At 42.1% G+C, this 25,286-nt stretch overlaps 2 protein-coding genes across 3 annotated transcripts in view; one reads left to right on the top strand and one right to left on the bottom strand.

Annotated features, from left to right (window-relative positions):
- Positions 1-3,917: 3,917 nt before the first annotated feature.
- SOWAHC (sosondowah ankyrin repeat domain family member C) lies at positions 3,918-6,417 on the bottom strand. The gene has a single exon (XM_032777812.2). It carries the CDS (start codon positions 6,388-6,390, stop codon positions 4,657-4,659), a length of 1,734 nt encoding a protein of 577 aa, XP_032633703.1. The 5' UTR covers positions 6,391-6,417; the 3' UTR covers positions 3,918-4,656.
- Positions 6,418-6,727: 310 nt separating this feature from the next.
- SEPTIN10 (septin 10) overlaps positions 6,728-25,286 on the top strand; it is a 63,193-nt gene continuing 44,634 nt past the window's right edge. For both annotated transcript variants that reach the window (XM_032777810.2, XM_075061389.1), the window contains exon 1: positions 6,728-6,849. In XM_032777810.2, coding sequence (XP_032633701.1) covers positions 6,820-6,849 — 30 coding nt within the window. In that variant the 5' untranslated portion in view covers positions 6,728-6,819. The remainder of the gene's footprint in view (positions 6,850-25,286) is intronic.

Below are 25,286 nucleotides of genomic sequence, written 5' to 3'. Positions count from 1 at the left end.
GTAGTTCCACCCAGCAAGAGTTTTCTACAGGAATTACTAACACTTTTGTGCTGTGGCCTCACCTACTTCTCCTCCAACCCAATAACTGTAACAAAAGGGTAGGTTAAGGCTTCCTAGCAAGATCAGCTCAGCTGATCACACCTCTTGTTTATCTTTCAGGGGAGAACAGCTGTACCCATCACACTACAAGAGCAGTCTTCACCCCTCATGTGTGTAAGGGACAGAAAGAAAGTGGCTAATTGTCACTGCCAATTGTCTCACCTCCATCAGGACCATTATGGGGAGAAGGAAAAACAGAGCAAAGAAGAGTGAGCTAGAAATAGAGATAGTATGTATAGTAACCTGGACTAGAGCCCTAAAGTCAGCAAATCAGGTAGACATGGCAGTTGTTAGTAGTATAACTATATGTGCACACACAGATTATCCATAGTGACAGAAAAAGAGTTTACACAAACTGAAAACCTCAGTCTCATATGTGAAGGGAATAATATACTTCCTATTAACGTATGTGTTAGAAAGGCTTAGTGAACAAGCTTTGGTCTATTACTTTGGTATTGTGGTGTTCTATTAGACTCTAGGATCAGAACTATGGAAGAATGAATATACCTAAATAGAAGTCAGTTTCGATTGCACAAACAGCAGGTTCAGGGCAACAGTTAAGAGGTTAGGCCTAAATGAGGTTGCCTTTTGTTTAAAAAGGCCAGTCCTATCTAGCATGGATAACTTCAAGGGCACTTTGATTAACTTTAAAGTGAACTATTCAAGAGTACTTAATAGCCAGCAAAAATTGTTACTGTCTTACAAAGAACAGACTGTATTCCCCATCTCTCTCCCCGCCCCCCACTTGCTAGTGCTTCAAAAGTTATATCCAATCAGTTATTTTGGTGATTAAAAGCAAAAAAAAAAAAAAAAAGTAATGGTTCTACAGACCAATTTGAAAATAGCAACCTGATACATATATAAGTTACAGCAAAAAAACACAACTCACTGGCATTTGTTTATTTCAGTAGAATGAAAGTTTGACTTTTGCAGATTCTTAGCTCAAATATCCATTCAGATAGACACCCATAAAAAACCCGTTGTATTAAAAGCTGACAGGCATCCAGACCTCTAATATTTCAGGCAAAGATGCAATACAAGTGATCAAATGGTTAAGTTACAGGCTTGCTGCATCACACCATCATAAAAACTGAAAAGAATAAACATTCAATATTTCAAGAGTACCATAAAAAAAATAAGTGCTCCAGTTTTGTACCATACAAGTTGTTTTAGTTCAATTCACATCTTCCTCAGCAATATATTTGCTAATTCAAATACATACATGTAAGAGTACCAGTAGACTATGAATATCCTGAAACAAAAGGTATCAAGAGTAACCTCCTTTCCCCACAGAGAAACTTGTTTTAGCTCAAAAAAAAANCAAGTTGTTTTAGTTCAATTCACATCTTCCTCAGCAATATATTTGCTAATTCAAATACATACATGTAAGAGTACCAGTAGACTATGAATATCCTGAGTGAGACATACTCTGCTTTCCCTCTTGTGGTTAATATAGTCTTTGGTTTTTCTTTAAAAAAAAAAAAAAAAAAAAAAAAAAAAAACAGGGGAGGGAGGGAGGAGTGGAATGTGAAAGCCATGTGGTGAAATAGAAGTCTTTAGTCCCATAGCACAAGCAGAAATTTGATTAGCTAGCCATTTGGAATAACTACAGTAGAACCTTGCTAATTTTGCACTTTAATTCACCATAGTGTACTAATATTGTGTGCCACCACAACTCAGATTTTCTAGTGTTGTGGGGAGGTCTTATATCACTAAGACTTCATTACCTTTTTAGACATATTACAGCCACTTACTAATGTGTTGTGCATCACAATGTAATTCAGTTTTAGTTTTAATTTGATACTTCACATTTACCAATTGCAAATTTCAGTAATTTGTACTGGTTCTCCCAGTTAATAGTGAGTTTCTACTTTTTTTTTTTTTTTTTACAGGTATTAAGATAAATTTCAATGGACAACTTAGAACACAATTTGAAGAGTGATGCAGTAGTCCAAGATCGCAACAGTCTAAAGTGTTTCCCCTATCACCAACAGAATACTAATTCAAGATTATATATCAGACCTACACTTGAAAAGCTCAACACCTGACTCGGTCAAAATGAAAGATACACAAGGCTTCATAACTGCTACACTAATATAGTTGAGATTTGGAAATAGGTAGTAGCATGAAATGTGTGTCCACTTAGAAATATAGTACTCAAGGAGCCTCAAGCTAGAAGCTTGTGAATGTAACAAACCTTCAGCTTGTTTTACAGAAAATCTAGTAAGATTTTATTTCTGTGCTGCAGAAAGTTTAAGCAAGTACCTAGTTCTCAAGTGCACTTCCCCCTTTGAAACACCCAGTTCTTGTTGCACCAAGTTATATGCTGGCAGAAAGGGCTGAGGGAAGACTGTTAGCCCTGCCCCATATACATATGAGTGAAAGTGCTTTTCAGGACTGAATATACCCATGTTTGTAGTGTACAACTAAAAGTGAAGGCAAATGGAATTTTACATGATATCTTATAGATTATAAAATTAACACCTCCCCATGATTTTTAGTGTTTCTGAACAAAAACAATGACCTGAACCTAAATAACATGTAAAACAGATTAAACTGCTCAAGGTCAATTTTTCTTGTAACAATTTGGCATAGTATTAATTGTCTACCTATGTGACTATCGTAGCTTACTAAGGTCAACAAGACACACAAAATCTGGGAAGTGATCTGTGGCAAAGTCCTCTCCCACATCTATTTTATCTATCTATCTATCTATTGTAGGCACTCACGCTATTGCCACCAAAATGCAGAAAGCTGTCAACATGAGAAAGCACAGATCTTTCAGGAGCAACTCCCCCAAATACGCACATACATTACAAGATAGTGTAACTTAGAAACATTTCACTGGCAGTATTTTGACATTTATGCACAGACGAGTCAATGGCCAGCTGCGTCCATGATGTAGGACCAGCCCAATCCCTCTTTTTGAAAAAAGGCTATTTTAACATAATTATGCCTTCCAAGATTTGCAGGAATTACTGACCTGAACAGCAGAGAAACCACCAATTAAGTTCTGAAAACTGTACAGAACAGATTTACAATAGACCTGTCTGAGGCTGAGAATTTCCAAAACAATTACTTTGAGAATTTCCAGTGCATTTAAAAAAAAAAACAAAAAAAAACAAAGACAGGAAGGGTTTTGATGTTTCAAACTAAGAGATTTGATTTTTAAACAGTTTTACTAGAGAGTCAGAATCTGAATGTTGCCCCACTACTTAAAAAAAAAAAAATCAAACTCTCTCATTAAGCAGCTTTTACTCAATACGCTAAACAAACAGAGACAGAGTGGCCTTAGGAAAAAAAAGAGTTCCTGGGTCCTTCACCCTACCATAGTTCATAAGCATTTCTGCATATAATACACTGAAGGAGCCAGTAGATACTACAGCACACAATTATTGAATGCATAGAACAGCACTATAACATTTCAATATCATATTGGTTTTGTGAAGATCTCATACAACACCATCTACATTCCTTTTTAAGTAAAAGTGATGTGCTTGGATGAGATGTGTGGCATAATTACCTAGTTTTACATGAATAAAAATAATTATATCAACTGAAAATATGTTGCTATTACTCTAGTGTAGTGTTGGCGACAGACAAACCATCAATAACTCAGATGGTACTAGACGTAGTATTTGAGAGTTCACAGTGATTATGAAAGTAAAATTGCTTTGATATAGACCATAATTAGCAGTTATTCAATGTATACAAATTAAAGACCTTTCATTCATGCTACTATATTCTACATTAGCATCCCAATTCTATTAGAGTTCAGTAGTACCTCAATTAAGCATGGTATAAGTCTTTGCTGTTTAACTATATCCTTTGCAATCCATCCCATTAACTTCCATATTTGAATTATGTGATTTGAATAGGTAAAGTTAAGACTGATCTTAAGTCTTTGCAGACAGGAGCCTAAATGTCTACAGACATCCTGGCAGTCAGCAGAGCAGTTTCGACACACCGGTCAGGTGTTGTACTTAACTCTATTTAATCATGTCGTATTGCCCTTAGAAAAAGAGACTTTAAAAATATATGAATATATTTAAGAAATCCTACTTAAACAGTTAGCTGTCCATGAAGAGTAATATAGAGTACCAGTTGATAATTTAGTAGTGAAATGTAAAGTTTTGGATTCTCTCTCGTCTTCCCTCCAACTCCAATTAAAACCAAGTACAAATACATATTTCCAGACCCTAATGCCTAGCTCCTAAAAAGGGCCTGCAGATTTTACATACCCAGCATTTCTTTACAGACCCACTGCCCCGGCTGTACTTGCAAGGAAACAGCTCTTAAGTATGGGAAGCCCCCATTGCTTGGCTTGAAGCAGCTATCTTCTGGAAACTGCTAAATCCCAAGAGCCCTGCAGATATTTACACTTAATGAAACTCAGAAGTTAAAAGACATTTTGCTTTATCTCCAGGAGAACGCATGAGTTCTGGATGAGGGATTGTCACTCACACAGGCCTGCAAACATCACCTCTTCCACACTACTTGCAGAATGGGTTCAGGAGCATGTCAGACCCCTGATTTAGATACTGCTTGTTTCCCTGCTTAACCAAAGACATTGGATTTGGGTCTGAGCTTTGAGAACGTTTTCAGTGGCTTCTCCTCCTGCTCCTCCTCCTCCTCCTCCTCAGCCTCCCCTCGGAAAGAGGGGGTGGTGTGGATGATCTGGGTGCGGAATCTGATTTTGTTGAGCCGTGGTTTCATCCTGCCGCTATTTGAGGCTTTCCTACTCATCTCCTTGCCCTTGCCCAGGGCTGCTGTCCCTTCGCTGGACTCAGTCTCCTCGCCCTGCCCCTGGTGGTGGTGAGAGAGTTTGTGGGTAATGAGGTTGGAGGGGAGCACCTTGGAGAGTCTCCAGCGCCCGCTCCCATTGCCCACAGTGCCCTCACTCTCCTCCTGCAGGGCCCCCACCAGGCTCCGCATCTCCTCCGTGGTGCCCTGGCTCAGGTAGTTGGAGGCCTTGCGCCCGCTGTAGTCCCTGACATCCACGTCTGCGTCGTAGGCCCCCACAAGCAGCTTGACCACTTCCAGGTGGCCATGCATGGCCGCCAGGTGCAGCGCCGTGTACCCGCCGCTGGTGCGCGCGTTGATGTTGATGGGCAGCCGCCGCTTGTGCGCGAAGTTGACGAGCATGGCGAGCAGCTCGTGGCGCCCGTGCTTGGCGGCCCAGTGCAGGCAAGTGAAGCCGGTGATGAAGTCGCGCTTGGAGAGCAGCCCTGGCTCACTGCTCAGCAGCCCCTCCAGGCTCTCCCACCTGCCGTCCGCGGCTGACAGCATCCAGGCGTGCTCCAGGGGGTCCAGCACCACCGAGCTCCCCCCGCCGCTCTCTTCCTCTGCGGAGGAGGAGGCCAGCGAGGCGCTGTCAGAGTCCCCCCCGCGGGCTCGGGGGGCCCCGGGGAAGAAACTCCGTTTCAGCTGGGGGGAGCTGCCCATCATCAACTCGCGGAAGTTATTGCGGCCGGACCTGGGAGTGGCCCCCCCGCCGGAGCTGCCCGGGGAGCAGGGGGAGCCGAAACCGGCCTCGACTCCCTCCTCTTCGGCAAGCCGGCCAGGTGCAACCGTCTCCTCCGCGCTGTGCCCCGGCTGCGCCTGCAGCCCCCGGGCCACATTGCGCCGCGAGCTCCTCTTCCTGCCGCCGCCGGGAGGCACTTGGCCCAGCTGGGACAAGTCGCACCCGCTCCCCGCCTGGGGAGGCTGTTGCGGGCAGCTAGGGGGGCCCTTTCCCCAGAGCGCCCCATCCTCGGGGGCCGGCTTCCCCGGGGCAGCTGGCGCGATATCCCCCGGCTGCCCCCCAGGGCAAGGCGAGGAGTCCCGGCTCCGCTGTACCGAGTCCGCCTCCTCCACAGGGGTCACCGCGATGCTGGGCAGCAGCTCCAGCGCCACTGGGAGGTCTGAGGGGGCGGCGTCCGCGATGTCAGACAGCTGCTCGGGCCCGGGCGCCGCTCGGAGATCGAGGTGGGCGGCGGCCTCGCTACCGCCAGGTTCAAGGGGCTGGTCACCGGGCGGCGAGTCCGGCTTGTCTGCAGCCGGGGTCCCCGCGGGCCGGTAGCGCCGCCGCAGCTGCACGTACTTGGCGCCGGAGCCGGGCTCCAGCCGCACAGTGGCCACGGCGTTGACCAGCTCCTTGAAGCGCTGACGGGCCCGGGCGCGACGCTCTGGCTCCGGGGGGCTCAGCCAGCCCCGGAAATGCTCCAGCAGCTCCGCGTTCCGCGCTCGCCCGCCCCGCGCCGCCAGGAACCGCAGCACCGACTCTGAGCTCAGCTCTGACTCCTCGGCCATCGCGTCCCAAGCTCAGCGCGGCCCCATCACCGCCGCGGCCGCCTCCTGCGGCAGCTCAGGGCCCGGCGGCTGAGCGCTCCCTGCCCCTTGCTAATGCGGCAACAGCATCTCCCAGCAGCGGCTCAATCAGTGCGGCGGCGGCGGCTCGAGGCCCATTATACCGACGGGAGGGGGGGATCAGGGACCGACTGTCCTCTCAGGTCACGACCGAGACTCCAGCCCGCCGCGTGCGGGGATCGCCCCGGGGCTGGGGTGCGAAGCGGTTACAGCATGGCCCCGCCCCCAGGCCGCCCCGTGACCACGCCCCTCCCCGCCTGTTCGCTTGGCCACGCCCCCCGCACGGACCCTCTAGCTGCCGGTTACATTCCAACCGCCGGGAGCTTCGCGCGCGCCTCTCCCCTCCCCCTCCCTCGGCGACCGCCCGGTGTCATGGCTTCCTCCGAGGTCGCCCGGCAGCTGGTGAGTCCCGCTCGCGGGCGCGTGAAACTTTCTCGCCTCTTCCCCCCCCCGCCCCGACCGCACCCTAAAAACTTCCTCGGCCGGGCCGGGCCCCTCATGGAGGGGGGACGCCCCTGCGCGGGCTCCGATCACTGTGACGGGNCCCACTGAGCTGGTAAAACGCCCGGGAGACTCGTCCCGGGGGTAGGACAGTGTCAGGGTTTTGCCTTTGGGTTTTCATCCCAGGATCTCAAAGCCCCTTGCACGCGGGTGGGGGATGGAGGCGCGCAAAGCGGGCGACTGCCCCATTCAAGTCAGGGTTTAGTTTTAGAAGTCGCAGAAGACTCGGGCTCTGCCCTCAGCCCTGTCATTCCACGTTGTGAGCAAATCAAAGGATGGAGGCACTAATCAGTATTAGTGATTCATTAGCTTAACTTTTATTCGCTCCGAACGCTTCCTTTTCATGTAGCTCTAGACTGAGGTGGAACTTTACGTTTGTTGTTAGTAAGTCCAGATGAGAAAAAAATCTTAGGAACATTGATTCACATGAAAACCATGAGTGTGCTTCAACTACGTTTACAACAGCTTTCACTGTGACTACTTTTACCTTTGTCCAGGCCCTATATTTTGCAAGAATGCTAACAGCAAAGTAGAATTATGAATACTTTTTAAAATATGTAATTACTTCAGAAGTATTCAAGTGGCCATCTTGAAAACTGTCAATTTGGGAGCCATCTAGACATAGGAGCCAATCCCATGCGGTTCAAATTACCAATCATGCAGCATAAATTTCTGGTTATGGATAGCAAATACTCTAATGGTTAGGAACTGTAGGTCACAAACAATGCACAGACATATGTTTGAATAAGAAATTCCTTGAATGATTTCTAATAATGAGCAAATTCGTTAATTTTCCCTGAGTTTATAGGTAAAATTGTGAACAGAAATAAGTATCATGTCATAATTCTGTACTGAACCTGTATACAAGGCCCATACACATGCACGTCTGTTGACTACAGTTTGCAGGCTTTGTCAGCGTTTTAAAATTATTACTAGACGATCCAGTTCTGAAGCTTTGTCTTGCTCAAAATGGCTGAGAGTTGCTGCATATTTAAAAAGAAAAAAAACTTAACAGTCTTGGTTATGTGTTTGCATGCTTCAAGGAAAACCTTGCTCCGCATCCTGGCAAATCCTATCAACTTTCCTCTTCTACCTTGTTGTTCAGATACACAAATCCAATCCAAAACTTGGCTCAGATTCACTTTTGTTTCTGATGTAGTGAATAATTTGATTAGCTCATGACATAAAGACACATCTTCTGTCCTGTTCCATCTCGGATATTGCTTTGTTAGGGACACGAGAAACACAGAATGGCCTAAATAACCAGCTGCGGATTTAATCCCTGGGTGGAATTTAGTTGGGTATTCTTGTGCTTTTGTGTCTGTGAGGCATTCTGAAAGGTGTGTGGCCAAAGTGCTGAATGCTGATGATCCTTGGCTGTTGGAGAGTCCATGGAGGCCATTGTAGTGACATAGATCAGAGTAGGGTGACCAGACAGCAATCTTGAAAAATCGGGACAGGAGGTGGGGGGTAATAAGACCCTATTTAAGAAAAAGACCCAAAAATCGTGACTGTACCTATAAAATCGGGACATCTGGTCACCCTAGATTAGAGCAGCGTTGGGGGAGAATTGTGCCCTGATTCCTCCCAATCAGAGAAGTGTAAAGTCTCTTTTCCTTCACTTTCCAGACTTGCACCTAGATCTAGTGCTGAACACTGCGTCATTTCATCCAAAAGAAGTAGCCCATTGCGTTGTATTTATGAATATTTAATTATGCTTTAAATAAGTTTTGTAGCCTTTATATCATTTAGTAAAATATAATACAATTTTATATTGCATGTTGTATATAGCATTCTGTATATAAAGAATTATAGAGAGTAAGCTAGAGAAAAAAAGTTTCACAGCCTAGACTCATGGCTCTTTTATATGAGCAGAAAGGAAAAACTGCAAAAGACTAGCATAAAAGAAGAGTTGACATTTAAAAAATAAATATGTTAGAGAGTATTCTTGTGAGTTAACTACAGTGAGAGGATATTTGAAAAAAATGCAGTATCAGCAAAAATGAAATGTGATGGGGATTTAGAATTTATCAGTAGGCTTACAGATTTGGAGATGCAAAAGAATTCTAGATAGGGGAGCAGAAACAAACAATATTACACAGGAGAATAGCAGGGAGGGGACCAATATAAAAATGGAGGGAGCACTGGGAGTGGACAAGTTCATGGGTAGTTTGGAAACACAGGATGGCAATTTTAGATTAGATTGTACTTATTATAGGTAGAGGGAAGTGGAGACAAATAGTCTAATTTCTCAAATTAACAAATAGTAGTATTAAAGTGCTCCAGACAATTTTAATTGAATGGGGTTGGCATTCAGTCATCACAGAAAAACAAACATAACATTTCTAGGAGAATTTCATACAGGTTCAACAAAGGAATTATATAAATTACTAATAGGATTAGAATTGTAAGACTTCTTATGATGGAAGTGTGTAAAGTACTGTAGCTATACCTGGGAGAAAACAAAGTAGAATAACTGAATATGAACAATCCTGCAGCATGTATTGCTACAGTTCTTCTTTATAATAGAAACTTGTCTTCAGTGCTGTTCGGAATAGTGGGAAAGCTTGTTGTTTAGAAGTTATTAGGATTTGAACAATATGTTGTAGTTAACTTATTAGTGTTAATATTAAGGTTTAGTTTAATTGTAAGTATAAGATACAATTTAAATAACGGAGGGGTAGCTGTGTTAGTCTGGATCTGTAAAAGCAGCAAAGAGTCCTGTGGCACCTTATAGACTGAGGCCACATCTAGACTACGCGCCGTATCGGCGCGTTAAAATCGATTGCTCGGGGATCGATATATTGCGTCTAATTTAGATGGGATATATCGATCCCTGAGCGCGCTTATATCGATTCCGGAACTCCACCAACCCCAACGGAGTTCCGGAATCGACATGGCGAGCCGCGGACATCGATCCCGCGCGATGAGGATGGGTGAGTAAATCGATTTTAGATATTCGACTTCAGCTACGTTATTCACGTAGCTGAAATTGCGTATCTAAAATCGATTTTACCCCGTAGTGTAGACCAGCCCTAACAGACATATTGGAGCATGAGCTTTCGTGGCTGAATACCCACTTCGTCGGGTGCATGTAGTGGAAATTTCCAGAGGCAGGTATAAATATGCAAGCAAGAATCAGGCTAGAGATAACGAGGTTTAGTTCAATTAGAGGGCCTCTAGTAAATAGGCGTTGTAACCCATTTAGTACATTCTCAGAATTTGCTGCTGTCTAGAAGAATCATGTATCTGAAGAAATTTTGAAAATGATGTTAATCACACCTTTGCAGAGAGTTGAGTCCGCTCAAGCTTTCTGACCAAACAAGCGCACATCAAGTAGCTGCTTGCAAATTCAAGGACGCAAGGAAATAAGCAGTTGGACTTTTGATATGAACAACATAACACTGTCTAAGTCAAATTTTCGTTGTGTAGTGAAGTATGGTTATATTTAGGAATTAATCGTAAAAAGGCATCCTGTTGTTGCAGCAGTTACTATATTTCAGTGCCCATTATCCGCTTTGCAGTGAAAATTGTTCTATTCATGGTCTTTCATTGTCACAAAGAGAGTTGATGAGATAGGTTGCAAAGGATCAGAATGACGCTGTAACTGAGTCATGAGTTGTAACTGGTCAAGAATCCCACGCTATAACCTGGATATCTATTAAGAAGTATCCTTTTTTATTAAATTTGTTTACAGTGCTAACCGCATTGTCGCATAAAACTGAGAGATCCAAATATATGAATCAATAATTCCATTACAAAGTTTTTTAACCCCACAATGCTGTAACAATAATAAATATTTTATGTATTGCTCTCATCCATCACTGACTCACAGCCAACCACGGAGTTTGGAGTGGCAGATGGTTAACAATACACCACAGTCTTCAAGGAAAGACATGGAAGAAATATGTATCTAATTAAGGCTCCGAGAACATTTTCAGCAGGGCAGAATACTTTTTCATATTAAAGGATTAAGTCAAGCCAATCACTCTGCTTATTGTTTTAAAATAAAAACAGACGGATGCAAAATAATGCAAGGCTTTCATAACACCTTCATTTACAGCTAAAAGTATTGTACTAAAATCTGGACGATGAGATCACTTAAATCTAAATGACTGACCAAACATACTATAAATACTGTGACAGGCTGCAATATAATAGACAAATTGGTGTTCCCCAATACCCCTTAAAATTTTTGGATGGAAGTGTTATCTTTTTGCATTGCGTAAGAACACTTACCCCCCACTATTAGACATTTTTAAAATTTCTCTATATGGGTTTTTTGCATCTAGATAGTTTCCCTCTTACAAGTTAAAAACTCAGGTTTTACTAGTGATTAAAGATTTCTTTAAAAACCTCCCTAAATCCTTCTATATCTGAAATCATATCTAGACATCAGTATCCAGGACCATGATGTGGATTTTTTCAAACCATTTTAAACAATCATCAGTTAGCCTCTTACTAGAGAAAGAGGAAAATGTGCTCTAAAACTACAACCTCTACTTCGAATATAACGTTGTCATAGAGAGCCAAAAATCTTAACCCTGTGTTATAGGTGAAACCACGTTATATCGAAATGCTTGATACCGTCAGAGCGCACCAAAGTCCCCATCCCCCCCTGAAGAAAGCGAAAACTATTAAACCGTGTTATATCCGAATTTGTGTTTAAATCAGGGGGGCGTTTAGATTAGAGTGTAGAGGTGTACATAAAAAATCCCCACAGTGCTGGCTTTTTGGTGAAATATATATTTATTGCATATTAACAACAAAATAAGTTTTTTTTTAAGTTAAACAGGAAAAGTGACAGAAGATTGTCCTTATAACCTATTACAGTTACTTCAGCCACCGCAGCAATGGACCACAGTCCAGCGTAGTAGTGATTTTTGGAACTGCCCTGAAACCTTGCCGCTTTGGATCGTGAAATAATCATCAGAAATTAAGCAATAAGGCCAGAGGTAAAGGCAACCTACCTGGCACATGTGCCGAAAGGCAGCACACGAGCCTGATTTTCACAGTGGCACTCACACTGCCTGTGATTCCGGGCCATCTCAAGTCCGGGGGGAGGCGGCTCATTGCATTTTAATTAATGACAGTGAAAAACTTCTTAAACATTTTAAAGAGCCTATTTACTTTACAAGTACAACAATAGTTTTAGTTAATATATTTATAGACTATAAGAAGAGACCATCTAAAAGACATTAAAAATGTATTACTCGCATGCGAACCTCAAATAAAGGTGAATAAATGAAGACTTGACACGACTTCAGAAAGGGTTGCCACGACCTGCATTAGAACCATATAAGGATACGCAACAACCATAATGAATCCATATGCTGGACAAGAAAACCATATTAAAACAACCAAAGGCATAATTTCCCCAGCTGTGAACCCATTTTTATTAAAGAGTTAAGGCAATACCAAACAGTTCCCAAGGCAAACTAGCAAGATATAGTAATACTATCCTTCCAGAATTTAAGGGAACATTGAACTAAAGGATGCAACAGTCACTTTCCACGTCTTTTTTTTGAATAAACTATAGTTTTGTGATTCCTTTACCTTCCGCAGCTCAGCAACAGAAAGGTACGCTTAAGCCATTTTTGTACTTAAAGAATTCTGGCAACTCCAGAGAGCTAGTGCATCTCCCAGCCTAATAGAGAGCAGCCAAGAGTATGTCTCTTAATTTTACATCTAGCCTCCCACAATAGACTGCCTCTGGGCTATTCCATCAGTCTGATGAGGCACAGCAAATGCCCAACAGATCTGTGCTATTAGAAATCCCAGGCTGCTCTCTCCCACTATGCCCCACTGAGCTAGGGGCTTATATGGAAAAGGGCCAGCTTATGGCAGTCGACTGGTTCATGGCAACTCCCCATGGTGGCTCCTTGTGTGAAGCTGTTTTATGAAACTCATAATGCTGTCATCTGGGACGAAGCAAATGGCAGAAACCTCCATACTCTTTAAATTTGTAGAAAAAGACATCATGCATAAACTGCTTAGGTTCAACGGCAGATGATGGCCATCGCATGTCTGTAATTGTAGATAACTACTTTTATCCACCAATCATTGTAACTAATTTTTTCTAAGAAATAAAAAAAGAACAACACTCCTAATACAGAAGGGGAATTGATCAGTGAACCTTTTTCCAGTGGGTGGTCAACTAAGTTTACAAACATAAAAATATTCTAATCTTTACATTTCCAAGTGGTTCAGGCAACTTTTAACTATATTGCTACTTGACTCATGCTACCTGAACTGGAAGACCATTCATCTGTTACACACCTCTAAAGTTAACTTTCAGTTCACCCTTCAAGTTCAAGAGACAAAGTGGATGAGGTTATATCTTTTATTGACCTAACTTCTGCGGTGAAAGTAAGATGTTTTTGAAAAGCTGTCTTTTCAAACCAACAAGATGTTGCTTCCTATCACCAATCACATTATCTATAACCATAGCACCAAGCACCTATTCACCTTATTACCAATCTTGTATCTCCAACAGACACCTGGGAGGAAGAAATCGGGGAAACACGGCTACACACCCCGTCTACGGTACCTTACAAAGTTCTTTCTGTCAATTTAATTCCTCCTTAATTTTAAACCCATGTCCTTAGTTTGGACTATCCACCAACACCCAACGATGATCACGTTAAAGTTATAAACTCCATTCTAAACCTCTACTATCTATCCTAGTTTAAGACGAACAGAAAATCTATCAACTGAGATTACATTGAATGGGTAATTAATACCATAATGGTTCAAGGTTCAAGTCAGGAAAAAGTATTTAGTAAAGGGACGGCGGGCGAATGTAGTAGTCATGGCGGATAGCACATCAATAAAATAGGAGGTTGACATGCGTGTTGGAGAGGGTGCACTTGCGCGAATGAACTGTAGAGCAGGGTGGACCGGGAATGGAAGCGCATCACGAGCAATAGGCCGGTGTGGACTCCAAATTAAATGAATTTCTGTGGCCGGGCACATTGGTCATCACGCGGCCCTTTTCCTATGCGATGTTCTGGTGTCAGACTTTAAAGAGTATAGGAGGCCTTAACCGGGCACCAATAATAGGGTTATACCTAGACTCTCACTTCTCGCACTTCGGCCTAACCAGCTGACATATTATTGTAAGAGCATAAGAGCTTCTTGGTGGGACATTTTACCGACAAGCGTTGTCTCTGGGTATCACCAATATGTTTAGATAGCTAACAAGGACTAGACTAAGAGCAAGCCGAAAGTTCTGGTGCTCCCTAGTCTGAGGGTCAGTTTTTGCTAACTCCTTTAAGTTTTCGTCTCGCGCGACATATGAGTTGGGGATTAGACTTCGCATCGATAGTATTAGCGCGCGAAGCGAATAAGAAGGGTTATCAGTAGTTGGTGAGAGAGCGAGTGCGAGGTGCCATTAAGCCAGGGCGAGTGACAATGCTAGGGAGAGGGACCTGGTGTGGTGGCGCGCGATCTCAGCATGATAAAATAGCCCTGTACTGCGAAGACCGAGCTGGTGCGAAAGGACAAGTAAAACAGTTCAAGGAGAGGGAGAATTCGTTGTCGGATATGAGAACCGGAGTTAGTTAAAATTGCACAGCCATGGCGACCGCTATATCTAGAAGCAACACAAGTCGTGAGCTATTGCCATAATGCTAAAAGGTCACGCGCCTCGATCTTAGAAATCTGGAAGCACTTTGGGAGATCAGCGTAGAGGCGGATTAACAGCGCGTGTACAAAAAGGAAAGTGATGTCCATCAGACCGGAAGGGCTTGTGTGAATCAAAGAGTGGAGAAGTATTATGAGGTTTGTAGGCACTATGTATAGTTAACGGAACTAAATACTTCCATCAGTGCATAAGATGGCTTTCTTCATCATGAACGGCAATTGAGTACTACACATTTCACCCACCTTACTATAAATCAGCCGAGAGATATTTGGTAGTTAGACACCTAGTCTTATTATGGCACCGAGAGGGAGAAGTACCTATATACAGTAAACTTCCTTAGAGAACTGCCTTCGTCAGTGCCTAAACAACAGGAAATAGGCCACCAGCGCGAGCGCGCACCTTGGACCAGGGAGAAGTGTAACGTATGGCCAGAGAACGGATTAATATATTATCAACTAATGCGAAATACACACCGAGCATGACCCGCGCTTGACCACATCCCTTCTAGAGTGGTCCTTAGTCTGTCTTGGAGAGGCTAAGCATCGGAGCGCCGGTGGGGTCGCGAGACAAAGGCCCGCCCTCCCACCTCCCTCGCGCGCCTCCTCGCCAACCACCCTCCCGTTTCCGTGCGAGATCACAGTGTGCAGGACTGGCCTTTCTCTCTCTCCCATGCGAAAACTCTCACCAGCCTGATACTACAGCCAATATTTTGTTCTTTGAAAATGTTTAACTTCTACACCGCACAAGCACCCACCACCTCACCCCCCCAACGTCCCCACCCTCACTCGACAGCCCTCCCCTACAGCGCCTCCCATCGGCCCTCCTTCCCACGCCCTTCTCGGCATCTTCCCCTTCCTCCGACCTACGTCCAGCCCCCTGGCCTACCACTCTTCTGCTCACTATCTAACTTACACACCTCCACCCCGCGCCGCCCTTTCTTTCACGCCGTAACCACCTACGCTGCGCGTGGCCGTCAGTCTATTTTTCATATGCTAGAGGACTTCTCGCTCCTGGGTGCAGCAGGGCGGGAAGGGGGAGGGGGAGGGGGTGGGCCGGAGGCACACTTGAGCATTAATGCCAAAGCCCCGAAATATCACCAGCCCACCTCGCCCGCTCGCGGCCTTCCAGCGCCGCCCACCCTCGCGACCCCCGCTCCCCCAGGCGCGACCACCCTCCGCGCGCGCCTTATGTTTCTTGCTTTTTCATACACTCCAACACGACCTATGCTTAAGCTTATTTCTGTAGAAATAACAGCTCAATAGAGCATCCTCAACCATGCATGCGGCAACTACTGTATATAAAATACCCACCCACTCTCCCATAACACTATCATCCTGCTGAACCCAAAACCCACCCCTTGCTTACCCCATCTCACCCTCCATCTCTGGTTAACGCCTCACTAGCAGGTCGCAAAGGCAAGTGCCTCTGCGCGCGCCAGACTCGCGCAGACTTTACTTACCATCATGTAAGAAGTGCACAGTGAGCTGCCTATCCTGCGTCCACCAAAGCATGAAGTTCCACAAACCAAGACAGGGACACACCCAACGTGCTACGCCGTGCTATTTTCATGAACTGGTCGTCTCGCGGGCCATTCGACCCATCAGTCGCTGCCCTAGTGTTCTTGAGAGTGTGCTTAAACCGCTTTCTCGACCTCTCACACATACCATTGGTGGTCTTCATTCAGGTGCTCGTTGTGAATTCTTGTTAAAATCCCATATTAAGTTCGGTCTTGGTAATCTGTGGTTGTCGCAAGTTCAGTAACCCTGCAGATGGTGTTGCTCTTGTCTTGTGCGTCTATTTTAGTTTTAATAGTTATGCGCATGCATAGTTGTCCTGCTATTAGCCTTGCGCTAACCACATTTGCAGGAGTCTCCTAGATTATAACTCGTGGGTTGCTCCGTTGTAAGCTGGACTACAGAGGCATGAATAGCATAAGGAGGTCTATATCTATTAGGGGGTGTGTCTATATATATTGTCTAGGAGGACTATATGTGTGTGAGATGAGAGATGATCCGCTATAAGTTGAATGCCATGGTTCCTATTTCGATTCCATTCTCTCCTTATTATTTAAATTCTCTAAGCAGATCGCGTAGGGAGAACTGCTTTTGCTTTTGGCAATCAAACAAACCATTTGGCGGTGACACACCAGTTGAGAGGAACTAGAAAGCAGCAGAGGAGATCGAAGGGCACTTGACCAACACATACAATTGGTCCTCTCTATATACAGGAACGTGCCGGAAAAACATATGCTCAGTTTATTTATTATTTCATCGTGTGTCCGATTTTTGTGGTTTATTTTTTCTTAACTAAATGTTCTAATATCTTGTATCTTTATGCGCACTACTAAAACTTTTGGCCGGGACTCATTATCGGCTACTCACTACTACTGATCTCTGTAGAGGATGGGGATATGAAGATATTGGAACAACGGGTGACCACTTCCGGATTTTCTAAACGAAATAATGGTTAGAAAACGGACACTTACCATCTACTCTACACAAATAAGCACTGAGAGGTGATTCAATGCAAGCACCGAGGTTCTCTCTCTATGCCGTCTAACATCGTGATCTGGCACGGACTGCAGGGGAACAATCGCTGGCTGACCTTCACACACTGCCGGTGTGGCACCGAAAGGAGGAACAATCACTGTATCTGCCAGGTTAATTTTGGTATCTATAAAAAAATTGCCTTGACCAGCCCTACTCAAAATCTTTCCCTTGGTGTAGTCAAATTGTTTATATTCTACCCTAAACGTGTGTGATTGTTTGAGAGCTTGTGAAATCTTCTCACGCGCTCAACGCAGTTATAACGACTGGCCTTGGTTTTACTTGCTTTGCGAGAAAGTATGTGCTTCACTGTCCTGGACGTCATCTAAGCCGAGCGCGACACACGTAGAACGGAGAGATGATCCATATGGGTCTTTTGAATAACTATGACTATCACGAGAGACACCGAAGTAAACAAACTTACGTCAACTAGAGTGAAGCCAGCGCTCGTTCTTTAAAGATCACTTGCAGTCGCCCATCTAGGACCAAAATTTTCTACGTTCTGGGTGACAAGGCCCGCCAGAGCTTGAAGGGGAATTGGCTGGAGCCTGTCCCATAGATTGACGGTATCAATAGAGTGCGCTCGGGAAGACATACATTGCATGTAACACAGTTGGAGTGTGTTCCCGCAGTATCACGGGCTCCTGAGAGTGAAATGTCCGTGCATGTGCAAAGCTGCAGCTACCAGAAGCGAGCAAATGAACTTCAGACTAAATCAAGTGTGAACGCGCAGCAGCGCCAGCCTAGTGGGTATGAAGGGCTAGAAGTGGCACCTAATCCAGGTTCCACCCTGCGGGACCCACCACAAACTATTCTGAGTTATAGTAATTATATGAGCCACCAAGTATTCGTAAGTCTAGACACTTTACTTAAAATGCAATTTAACGCAATTACTTATTAGCCCACTATTCACAAAATATTAGCTGTTTCTAGAGACTTTCATCAATAATTAATGATTCGCCACGATCACGCGCTCTCTCGCTTGTTTAGTGGGTGGAGAGAAAAAAAAACAAGTAATGGAGCAGCATCTTTGGATGACGGTTTGAGCAAAACTTTCCCTGGGTTGTTGCGATGCCTAGTGAATTAGCAACGTTGAGTCTGCGATCGGCAGAGTCATTTAAGCCTCTATCACGCACCTCAGTATATCCTACAATTGGTCACTTCCCAGTAGCATCCCATGATACTCAACATCACCTCTTACATTAGGCAAAGAAAGTCACGGTTGTTAACCAGCTTGCCACATACAGTAGAGAATCAAGAGAGCCCTGAGGATAAATATATCACTGACTCCCAGTCCCCAATTACTAGCCGTCTAGATATGATTGCTGCCTATCCATTCAACTAAAACATGGGATACTACTTGTGAGCTGTGTTTGCATAAAGGTTAACTTGAGTATTTGTAAAGCACTTCAGATCCTCTGAAGCAGGAAAAGGTGCAACAGAAGTGCTAAGTATGAGTATTGTGCTGACACCAAACCTTCTGTCTCTGTTCTAACATTATAAATTTATTGTTTGTATGTTTTCTTTTCACCCCTGAAGACATATCTAATTGTATATTACAGTAGGGGTGACTCCCATATTTTCATGAAAACTCTTAGAAAGGGTAATTAAAAATGAGTTATAAATGAAGCATTTGCAACACCTAACAGAAAATGCATGCGATAGTGTGACTCTTGGCAACATAAGATGGTTCTGTGGCCACAACAAACATTCTACAGACTCCCATGACAGACAACAGTTAGGCTGTGAACTGAGAAATCGCTGAAGTTAAGTCTGGGTGTTTGTTTTTTTTTGGTGGTTCACAACGCTTGAGTAATACTGAATAATTGTTTTCTATTATGAGGACTACCTGGCTTAATTAAATAATAGTGGCCTTTGAGGACAGCAGCCACTGTTAGACACATTTGGACAACCCTAGCAAATATAATGATGTCTCACTGCTACCTACTTTTTTATGAATTAAATGGACGCTTCAACAGATCACTTCAGGGGGAGAAGTGAGAACACTAAATGTGCAAATGTTCAAGTATAAATTCTGTCACAGATCATCTTAATTTGCAACTAATAGGGAAACTGATCCAGTTTAATTGCTGTTTATTACACTCTTCCTACATGCTCCGTCTGGTCCTAATTGCACTGCTCAGGCACTACTCTTGATATGAGTCTCTACCTCTTGTCTTTTGTGCCTTCTCCTTGATGCTGTTGACCTAAGACTGGAACTGTTCCCTGATTTTTGCATGCCACTGAAACACCTGCTTCATCTTTCAATTTCTTAAGAAGCACTGTTTCCAGAAGGACTTCAAACAATAACCCAAAAACAAAATTTATAACCAGCTTTAAGGGAAAAAACAGAGTAACGTTTATAATTTCTCGCGTACTTACACCACTAGTCACAAGTAGCAAAGTTGTGTTGCATACACTGCAGAGGAAAAATGGTCATTGATTAGCCAAACTTAATCACTGTAAATTGAAAAAAGTAGTGGAAAACATTTTATTTGTTTTGGTTTTGGTAAGAAATCTCTCAGGCCATTTTCGACAAAGTACTTCATTCGGGCCAAATATAACGTGACTGATGTCTCTTTAAAATGAAGAAAATCTTAGGTAATAGAACAGACATGTGATACAAGAATGCAGAAGACAGTTCCATTTCTTTTATCCTACACTATCTATATAAAGTTTTTAGATAGGAGGACAATAGGCAAAAAGCATGAATATTTAGGCCTGCTAGGACATCAATGAGATGAAGTAAAACAACGTCAGTATCAGATTCTAAATGCTTTAAATTTCTGAATGTCTATTTGTAAGATGGACATCTTTACCTTTATAGACAACTTTCATGGCTAGTCTCAGTGTAGATTGAGTGCATCTCTCTAAACTTCATCTTCACATTAAGTTAAAAAATGGGCACACACATTTATGCACGTAATATTAGGATTACATAACATTTTTCCTTGATTTTATTTAGTTTAGGTTCTCGTTCGGCTTGGACCGCTACGCAAATAAACCAATATGATCTAGATGTGTGAATTTGTACCTGAGGGATACTGAAAGGGACCTAAATTCTGGGCTTGAAATCTACTGTCAACACCCTGAAATAATAAATAACAACTCAATGTTCCTTAACTTAAATTTCTTTAACAGCTTAGATTGGACTTTGTTATCAGGATGTTATTGTATGTTAGTAAAATATAGTTTGAGATACATTAATGCGATTAACTGTAAAGTTTCGCCAGTTATTTATTTACTAATCAATATGGATGGACAGTAATGCCGTAAACTGCTGTGAAACTAGCGAAGAGAGAATTTTTCAAATGCCTCTTAGTTTACACTAATAAGTTTAAACGGGTCCAGATCATCTCACTAGAAGGTAATCCAAGCTGGGCAATAAAACGGACCAAAAATTTTTGAGAAAGGGTAAAGTGCTCCCAATAACCATTGTCTGCTGCTATGCTAACCTCAATAACAAAGATTAAAATAAAATGGATCACAAACCCTCAACTAAAGTGCAGCGTATAGTGAGAGGCTAACAATAAAATAAGATTAGAAAAGTTATGAACATTGAAAATGAGTTATTTATGTTATCTGCAAGGTTCATTGCTATTTAACTCTAAAATATTTTAAGCTATACATGAAAAGACACTGACAAAGCCACAAAATACACAGAAGAGTAAGTGACATTAAAATAAATACAAAATGCTAAAATGAAAAAAATATATTCTCCTGGCTAACATGTAAAAAGGAAAGCACAGTTATTAGATCAAGAAAAAACCCCAAAACTTACTTATGGTGGCATGGAGCAGTGGTTACCACCCACTATATTATGCAGTAGGCAGTACTGTTCTAATCTATAACATGTTTGAAGAACTCCTCCTAGAAGGTCCCCTCTTCCCCCATACTTGACATTTCTTTGTATAAGGACCCAAGTGCGTTGCTGCCATGCACCTCTGACTGAGCTCACTGATCTAAAATCTATCTCAAAACCTGTATCATACCATTAGAAAAGCACCTGAAAATCCATGAGATTCAGGAATGCGACTTGAATGAGAGATATAGGGCATTACCTGATAAACTAAGGAATGGTATAACTGGTACAGGTTATCCTAGAGACTTTGGGCTCAGGTATACCCTATGCATATGTCTCTTCTAGGACGTGTAACTCATTTAAAAAATAAAAGCACGAGTTCTGGCGTCAACAATACTTTACTAATTAGTTAATTATGAACATAAGAACAGCCGCTCACTGGTGAATCAAAGTCCATCTAGCCCAATCTGTCATACACAACAGTGGCCAATGCCAGATGCTCAAGAGGGACGTGAACCCTAAAATGCAAATGACAAGTGGATCACAAAGCCACTCCATCTCCATCCTCTGACCAAACCAGACGCTAGGGACGCCATCCTTACCACATCTTGGCTTAATGGCATTTGATGGACTTAACCACCAAGAAATTTATCCAGTTCTCTTTTTAAACCTGTTATAGTCCTAGATCTTCATCAACCTCCTCAGGATATAAAAGGATTGTTCACAGAGTTGATTGTGCCGCTGCGTGAGTAAGAAAGCTTCCTTTATTCGCTTTGTAAACTCTGCCTATTCATATCTAACAGGCAATTGGCCTGTTAAATACTAATTACAACAATTTGTTTGACGTCAACTGAGTTAGAAAGTTCTCAGCACAAAAGGAGTGGAGAATGCGTTGCAAGATTATGAAAAGTTGGGGATCTATAAAACGCCACTGAAGAGATTTGCAATAACAAAAACCACAGAAAGCTGCACCTTAAAAACTCATAATAAACTCTTTTCGCAAAGGCAATTATCCTAATTAATCCGATTGTTTTGAGGATGCGACCAAGAGATTAACTTTAATTATTCCTCTGAGTAAAGATACTCTAGGAAAAACTGTGTGCCTTCTGTCTATCAACTGGTTTGCACAAGGAATATTCAGTCTGCTGTTTTTTTTTCGCTCACGGCCACTCCAAAAATGTCTTCACTAAGAGTCGCATGTACTCGTCCTTCTCAGGCAACAATTACCTGCCAAGCAAGTTCGCTGCAGGGAAGCCAGCACAGAGACTGTCATCGAGGCTTGTATAAACTTACCCTGAAAAGCAAGCATAAAAGTTAACACTCTTATTAGTAATATGGACAAACCTCCTATCCCCGCAACAAAAATCCAAAACTGTTAAACATCTGGAATCAATTATTTTTCTTGCTCCACACCGAGTGTTGAAGTAGCATGAGAAATATTACCAACATCCTAGATTCCACTGTTAAGGTAGGATTGGGATGCAATGCCGTTCGCCTTGCAAGTTATTAGAGATTACTTAATCCCATGTTAAGCAATGAAGTCTGTGCATAACAAAATAACATCGCAACTATTATGTAAGCATTATTCTGCTATAAATAGTGTTTGCAGTGTAACACACACTATGTACTTTAGTGTTAGAGTAAACTTTACTTAATCGTAGTCCTGCTCCAACAACTAGGTGCTCTGCATAAGATTATGTACTCTTTGAATTCATAAGTAGGGTGGATAGAAGAGCCAATAAATGGATATTTTATTTTAAAAATACTTTTCTCCTCTTTACACAATCTAAAACCTATTTAAAATTAAATTTGAACAATGACGATAGCTGATATTAAGCGCTAATTTTAACCATTAATACATTATTAAATAATAAATTTACGTATTAAACTAGACAGAAACTGAATATTACAGAGAAGACGTATACTTGCCTGCATTGAGAGTTTTAAAAAATCAACCACTGAAATTGGCTGAAGTCATTGGGCTAAGCACCTAGAATCGCAGTCTACTGATAAAGTATTCCATCCAACTTTGAAAGAACTAGCTCTCTTCTGTAAGTGCGAGACCAAGGCAGTCTATTTTCCTTCATATAGTGTTATAATACTAAAAGCTCAGATTCAGGATGGCTATATTTTTCAATTATGTATCAAAACATACATCGGAGTTGAAAATGCAAGAGGGCTTTGTGACAGTTCAATGAGGTTGCCAAGAGGGGTGAGTCCTACTAGTTGCTGATCTTGAGAGGAGTGATACCAGAAATAATCTCATCCAATTCACTAATAATTTAGTTTAACAAATCAGTTAGTTTAAATAGAAAAAGTTTATCCAAAACTGGTTGTTTGTATATTAGTACATTCATATTTACAGAATTTACTATTTTATAAAACAAAATGTAATGCTGTATTTTGTGCATTAACTGATTCAAATTTCCACTTCAAGATGCAGATTGACACAAATCACAAAGTACAGTGAAATTAATCTATTAAAGAAGAAATGTAACATTCAACTTATTTTTCTAATGTGATAACATATTATAAAAATTAAAATCTGAATAATGGTATTGCTAAATGCTATATATTGGTTAAATAGCATGCAGAGGAGATAGACATGTACTTCATCAACTGTATAAGCAAAGAGAGGACCAAATATTAGTGTAAGGTTATATTTAGTTTGCAGAACTAACATGTTTTAGATCAATTAGTCACAAACCATGAGAATCAACCTCATCTTAGGAAAATCATAAAAGTACAAATGACAATCAAGATAAAAATTGATTATATAAAATCAAAAGTTTCCATGCTTGGCTGATTTAAGAGTTCATATTAAGGTGTACGTTGAACTCCACCAATCCCAACGGAGTTCCGGAATCGACATGGCGAGCCGCGGACATCGATCCCGCGCGATGAGGATGGGTGAGTAAATCGATTTTAGATATTCGACTTCAGCTACGTTATTCACGTAGCTGAAATTGCGTATCTAAAATCGATTTTACCCCGTAGTGTAGACCAGCCCTAACAGACATATTGGAGCATGAGCTTTCGTGGCTGAATACCCACTTCGTCGGGTGCATGTAGTGGAAATTTCCAGAGGCAGGTATAAATATGCAAGCAAGAATCAGGCTAGAGATAACGAGGTTTAGTTCAATTAGGAGGGCCTCTAGTAAATAGCTTGTACCCATTTAGTTACATTCTCAGATTTGCTGCTGTTCTAAGAATTCATGTATCTGAAGAAATTTTGAAAATGATGTAAATACCTTTGGCAGAAGTTGAGCCGCTCAGTTTCCTGACCAAAACGCACATCTAAAAGTAGCTGACTTGGCAGAAGTTCAAGGACCCAAGGAAATAAGCCAAGTTGGACTTTTGATATGAACAACATAACACTGCTATAGTCAAAATTTTTGTTGTGTAGTGAAGTATGGTTATATTTAGGAAATTAATCGTAAAAAGGCATCCTGTTGTTGCACATGTTTACTATATTTCAGTGCCATTATCCGCTTTGCAGTGAAAATTTGTTCTATTCAGTCATCTTCATTGTCAACAAACCTGGAAGCTAAATTCATCATATAGAATAGTTTTAATTTTTTATTTTATTTTTTAAAGTCAAAGGTACTAAATTGACAGCTATAGAGACTAGCTCCTCTATTTTTCCACTGAGCAAATACAGAAAGTCCATCAGTAGCTTTCTCTATACAACCCTGTTGATGGATTCAAATCCTGACATAAATGGTTTGGTGCCATTTGTTGTTGTATTTTTGTAGACGTTTGTCCACCGAGACTGCTAGTGACTTATGCAAAGTAGCTAACAGTTGCATGGTAATTTAGGACACAACTAACATAGCTGAGATTTAGGCCAATGACCAGATATGAAAGGCGTTGTATCCCTCTACAATTATGCTGAGACTCTAACGTCCTTTGTGTGTCTCAAATCTTAATTGTTGGTGTTATGAAAAAACAATATAGCTTGATTTTTGGTCATATACCAGGTTGTATCTTTAGTTTTGTTAGACAGAAGTACTGTTCTTGTGTTCACTTTTGTGGCTTGTATAATCTTATCTTTTATATTGCCTGTTGTCCCCTCTGCTCCATCAGGACTCCATGTCCCATTTGTTTGATTCAACCACAACCATCTCTCTCTCTTTTTTTATATTGGCTCCCACACATTGGAGTGCCTTTCCTGAGATATTTTGTCATTTTCTCTTTTTCAGATTGTGGCTATATCTGAACTTGTTTTCAGTTAATACCATGTTAATTTTAGAATCACCATGTTTGATAGTCCTAAAATGTACTGTTTTCTCCTTAAATTGTTTTTGTCTGTGTACATTTTTCTAGCACTGTCAGTCTAATACGG

This window comes from Chelonoidis abingdonii, chromosome 1 (genome assembly GCF_003597395.2).
Source record: "Chelonoidis abingdonii isolate Lonesome George chromosome 1, CheloAbing_2.0, whole genome shotgun sequence".
Taxonomy (NCBI): Eukaryota; Metazoa; Chordata; order Testudines; family Testudinidae; genus Chelonoidis; species Chelonoidis abingdonii.
This window is presented reverse-complemented; position numbering and strand designations above follow the sequence as displayed.